Source organism: Rhinichthys klamathensis, unplaced genomic scaffold (assembly GCF_029890125.1).
Source record: "Rhinichthys klamathensis goyatoka isolate OS25496 unplaced genomic scaffold, OSU_Roscu_1.1 h1tg000487l_1, whole genome shotgun sequence".
NCBI lineage: Eukaryota > Metazoa > Chordata > Actinopteri > Cypriniformes > Leuciscidae > Rhinichthys > Rhinichthys klamathensis.
This window is the reverse complement of record NW_026606974.1, coordinates 812,606-818,065: the sequence shown is the minus strand read 5'-3', so window position 1 is coordinate 818,065 and position 5,460 is coordinate 812,606. Positions and strand designations below refer to the sequence as shown.

Sequence of the window (5,460 nt, the reverse complement as noted above, 5' to 3'; positions counted from 1 at the left end):
AGGGTATTGTAAACTTTTGTTACATAATAAAATCAAACGTTGGCAAAGGAATTGGAAACTAGAGTATAACAAAGCATAATGTTTTCATAACCATCCTAATAAAGTTTGCTTCCAACAAACTTTAACTTTGGTACGCAGTGGCTTGCACTGTCCTCTCCCGTGTTTACATTCATTTACAAGGAGGTCAATCAATCTTTTGAGGAAGTGTAACTATAAGTACACAAAAGCATTTGAGCATGCCAAATTATAAAGATATGATATTATGTTCTAGAGATTATGTTTGTTATAAATAGTAGATAGCTATAATACATTACATACAGTATTTCACTTTCCCACAATTACAAACCATGCAGCCTTGAAGTTTGGATTCTTTTTGAGTCAAGAGATGACATTTGATCCTTTATTGGTTATCTTTTTGCTATACAGACTTGCAGGTCATCAAACATGAACTTTGTCCAAGAGCGGAATATGGAATTTCCTTTTGCACGTGCTTGTATGTATATATAAGTGTGAACAAAAGTGAAAAGTGTAGTGACTGCACCTCAAGCCAAGAAGACCAGGAAGAACTATATAAGTATGTTTTTATTACTTAACCATTTTTTTTAAATGTCTCATAATGCAGTTTTTATGAGCTCATACTGAGACTACAAGGAATATTTGTACTTTTAAAAATTCTGTTAAAATTTTGAAATAAAAGTTGAAAAGTTGATGAAAAGTGGAGGAAAACAAGAAAATGTTTACCATTTGTATTTATATCCATGTTCACTGCCAGACATGCTCTGCATGCTAAAGAAAATGTGTTTTTTTTTTAACTGTAAATAGTACCATGTTAGGCTTCTTCAACTTATAATATCCTATATATTAAGGTTTTTATATTAATGAAAAAAAAGCTGACTGAACTGCTCCACACATCAATGCTGAGACAGAAACAGTAGCCGGACTGTTACATTGAGATACGTTTTCTTCATCTTGAAAACAAATCCTTCCAAGTTTCAAGTATCTACACTGTCCATCTGTGTGTGTGTGTGTGTGTGTGTGTGTGTGTATTGTGGTGTAACTTATTCTTCACAGGTGATGAGGCTGTTGGGTGAGACAGCATCTGCCAAGAAAAACTTGCATTCAAATTGCAAATTGCATTCAATAGTGTGTTTCTTCCATTTCTTTAAGAAAAAGTAATTAATTAAAGAAGCAATTATTTGTTGTACATTTCAATTAAGACAACATTGGGCCTAATCATAAAACGCATGCTAGCTTGAGCAAAAAAAGAAAAAAGGGGGGGGGGGGGGGGGGGAAAGAAAAAGATTAGCTCTAAATAATCACCATCACCAATAACTGAAAGTAAAATGTTATTGTTGTAATGAAAAAATACAACGAAATAACAAAAATAGCAGCAAGCAGTAAAACAATAAATAGTTATATTTTAGTTACATTTATACATTAATCAAAATGCATGCCAGGCCATTGAATTCAAAAGAGAATTAACGTTTGGAAGCCTCTGGAATTTTTTTTCCTATGGGTAAAAATAAATTATAATAAAATAATTGTCAACTACATATGTACAGCACATATGTACAGCATGGTTATCTTTTCAGAGTTTACTCTTGAATGGCACTCGACATTATGTTTGTAGTGTTTCTATAGATTTTTAAATAGGGCCCATTTTCAAGATTTCACCCCACATACCTGCCCTGCATATATTTGCCAACTATTAGAACTTGAACTGAACATGTCACTGGAATGTTTGTGGTTTGAAACTAGTGATGCTAAATATTTAAAGTTGTTTTATCTCTTGGTTCTTTATAAGTTTAACCCAGTTATTTTAAGTGGTTCTTTTAAAGTGTAGTCAGGCTTTGAACATTCACAAGTCGCAAATTTATTTTTGTTCAACACAGACTTTTGTTCATCTAACTGTGTGATTTGTATATGTACATTTCTGAAATACATAACTTGGACACAGTCACCTCTGATAACAGATGCCGTCTAAATTGTAATGCATGCATTTTAAAGCTGCTTTGAAACAATATGTATATTGTGAAAAGCACTATACAAATAAATATGATTTGAATATTTTGACATAATAAAATATAAAATTGTGCCGCGATATGGTACAGAAAGTATGACAAGAAACCTGTTCGGGGCTTTCAAGATCTACATCCACAGCAGTTTTAGAATGTTTCTCATATTGAAGAGGATTTGAAAATACCTGATAATGCCGTACTCTTCTAAAACAAGAAGCAGCAAAGAATCTCACTTCCTCTTGTTAAAAAAAAAAAATATATGAATAGTTAAAAAAAACCACACACCCTCCAACATTGTCAAAAAATATTGGACATTATGAAGACCCAGAAAAATGTGAGGAACTGAATACATTTACCAAGGAATAGGCCCATAAATTCAGCCCATAAAACCTTCCTTCAACTGAACGTTTAAACATAGGTTGAAGGCTCTTTTGTCTGTTTGTGTCTCCAAGGTAGCCGATCCATGAAGAGGAAGTTCATGGTCTCATGACTTTATTTTCTGACAGATGTGAAACTGAGAAGTGACTTTATTAAGGAACTTACCAAATTCTATAATCTGCCACATACATTTTTATTGAAGTAGTCGTGTGAAACATGCATCTGGTGATCATGGAATCAAGAGCATTGTGTCTGCTGATTCTCTGCTGTTTTATCAACATCTGCAACCTTCATCCGCTCATTCGTCCCAGTAATGGACTTCGTTTGTGCCGCAAAAACTCAAGTTTGACAGCGCTGGAGGTTCTTCCAGGTGGAGGCTGGGATAACCTGCGCAACATAGACATGGGCCGGGTGATGAATCTGAGCTATTCCCAGTGTCAGACCACAGAAGATGGTGTCTATCTCATTCCAGATGAAGTCTTTGTCATTCCACAGAAAGTGAGTGGAGTGGAAACAAACTCGGAGATCATCATGTCGTGGCTGGAACAAAAAAGCTCCACTTCAAGCTCCATTAATGCTGATATTTCCTTCTTTTCGGTGCTCAATGCAAAATTCTCCACAGAAAACCAGCGCATGAAAAGCCACCAAGTGAGAGAGAGTTCTGTAACAGCACGGGTTCAAGTAAGTACAAAAGTAAAAGTAAAAAACGTATTGATGAGCTGGACAAATACAGAAGATTTTGAAGTAATTCTACGTACACCAGGGAAAAAGTAATTTTGAATAACCTATATGGTAACATAAAATCTAAATTTCAATTCTAACACCAAAATAAATGAAATGTACTACATCTAATAAAATCTACAAGTATTGTTTAAAACAAATGATGAAAATCAATCCTTCATTTTCTCATATCAAATATTTGTTTCTCAGGTCCGTAACCATCTGTACACAGTAAAAGCGTATCCCGACTTCACTCTGGACTCCCGATTTGCGAGACAGGCTGAGGAAATTGCAGACGCTATCGAGAACAATCAAACACGTCAAGCAACTTACCTGTCAGAGAAACTCATACTTGATTATGGTACTCATGTCATCACAAGTGTTGATGCTGGTGCTACTTTAGTGCAAGAGGACTATTTAAAAATGTCTTATGTCTCTAACAGTCAGTCAGACAAGTCTTCTATTTCTGCATCAGCAGGTTTAAACTTCTTTGACAAAGTTAAATTTGATATTGGTGCCAATGCATCCCAGGGAACCTCTAAAACCAGTGGTTATCAGGGTAACACCACATATTCGTTAATTCAGAGCCATGGTGGAGCTTTATTCTACCCAGGCATCACTCTACAGAAGTGGCAAGAGAGTACGCTCAATAATCTGGTGGCTATTGACCGCTCTGGGCTGCCGCTGCACTATTTTCTTAATCCATCAACATTCCCAGACCTCCCAACACCAACAGTAAGCAAAATGGCTTCATCAGTTCGTCAGGCTGCAAAGAAATACTATAAAGTAAACACCATTCCAGGTTGTGTAAGTCCAGATTCCCCAAATTTCAACTTTCAGGCAAATGTAGATGATGCATCTTGTGAGGGCCCAGTCACCAATCTTAGCTTTGGTGGCATTTACCAAAAATGCACTCCATTGACATCAGATGGAAGTACCATCTGTGATGAGACAGCACAGAAAAACCCAGCCACTGGTGATTATTCTTGCCCTGCGCAGTACAACACCACCATGTTACACTCTGAGACAGTAGAAAGAGGTTATAATCATTATGAATGCCACAGCCACTGTGATTCATGTGGTTTCTTATGGTTGTCTACTTGTTGTGACCAAACATGTGGTGATGCTTACCGTGTCCGTCGTGCAAAAGTTGAAACCTATTGGTGTTCCTCTACTCAGAAAATCCCTAAGTATTCTGGATACCTCTTTGGAGGTCTATTTGGACCAGCTACGCAAAACCCATTGACCAAATCTAATGGCTGTCCACCAAACTACTTTACTCAACACTTTTTGTCTAATGGCATGATGGTTTGTATGAGCAATGATTATGAGGCCGCAACAAGATTCTCTGTACCTTTTGCTGGTTTCTTCAGCTGCCAATCTGGCAACCCTCTCTCAAAGGGTCAATCTCGCTGTCCACCTCAGTTCAGTCAACATCTTGCTGCCATTAGTGATGGCTGTCAGGTACTGTACTGTGTCCAGTCCGGTGTGTTCACTGGTGGTCAGTTAATGCCAGTCCGTCTCCCACCATTCACAAGACCACCAATGGTCAGTATGATTGCCACAAATACTGTAGCTGTAATGACAGAAGGTGATCGTTCTTGGGTGAGAGTTGGACAAACTAAGATGTGGCGACTGGCAAAGCCTGGTGAGATAAACCAAATGGCAACAATGTTTAATGCAGAGTCTTCTTCTAAGATGTCCGGAGGAGAAAAGGCTGGAGTAGCCATTGGTGTAATGGTTCTGGTTGCTCTTATGGTCACAGGAATGGTGATTATAATGAAAAAGAGAAAGAGGTTTTCTGCCATCAGGTTGAGCAAAGGCTATGAAGAGATTCATAGTGAGGGTCAAAGCGAGAGTAGTGTAGAGATTCAGAGAGAACAACAGATTGAGATTGCAAATGATAACCCCACTCAATCCCTTCTTTCATAACAATCTCTTTAAGATGACTATTCAGAGATTTGCAGTAAAGCTTTATAATGTTATAATGAATATTAGTAGTAGTAGTTAGCAGCAACAGTAACAGGTACAGCAGTTATATTACTAGGATCTCAGTCAGTAACTATTCTCTAAAAATAACTTGCATTCACATTCAACATGTTACATTCAACTAACAATCCAAGCATTGGAATACATCTGAAAGAAAATGTTTCTATTAACGGAATATCATAAAAAACAATTCAACGTAATGAAATATTGAAAATTGTAAAGTGTATCTTATAGACAGATTGTTGTGAAATAAGAATGCTCTGAAATGAATTAGTTTTAGAGAAGATGAGGAAAAATACATTCACAGAATTATGGGTTTTATAAAATTATTTTCTAATGCTTTATTATTATTATT

General features: G+C 36.6%; 1 protein-coding gene across 1 annotated transcript; it reads left to right on the top strand.

The window, feature by feature from the left end:
* Positions 1 to 2,605: 2,605 nt before the first annotated feature.
* mpeg1.1 (macrophage expressed 1, tandem duplicate 1) lies at positions 2,606 to 5,205 on the top strand. Its single transcript, XM_056237480.1, has 2 exons — positions 2,606 to 3,077; positions 3,327 to 5,205. Exons 1-2 carry the CDS (start codon positions 2,613 to 2,615, stop codon positions 5,046 to 5,048), a joined length of 2,187 nt encoding a protein of 728 aa, XP_056093455.1. The 5' UTR covers positions 2,606 to 2,612; the 3' UTR covers positions 5,049 to 5,205.
* Positions 5,206 to 5,460: the final 255 nt, after the last annotated feature.

What these genes read in the sequence shown, in the direction of transcription:
- mpeg1.1 (XM_056237480.1), top strand. Translation starts at nt 2,613, where the DNA reads ATGCATCTGGTGATCATGGAATCAAGAGCATTGTGTCTGCTGATTCTC. An exon ending in CTGTAACAGCACGGGTTCAA is followed by an intron (nt 3,078 to 3,326) that starts GTAAGTACAAAA and finishes TTTGTTTCTCAG; the next exon opens with GTCCGTAACCATCTGTACAC.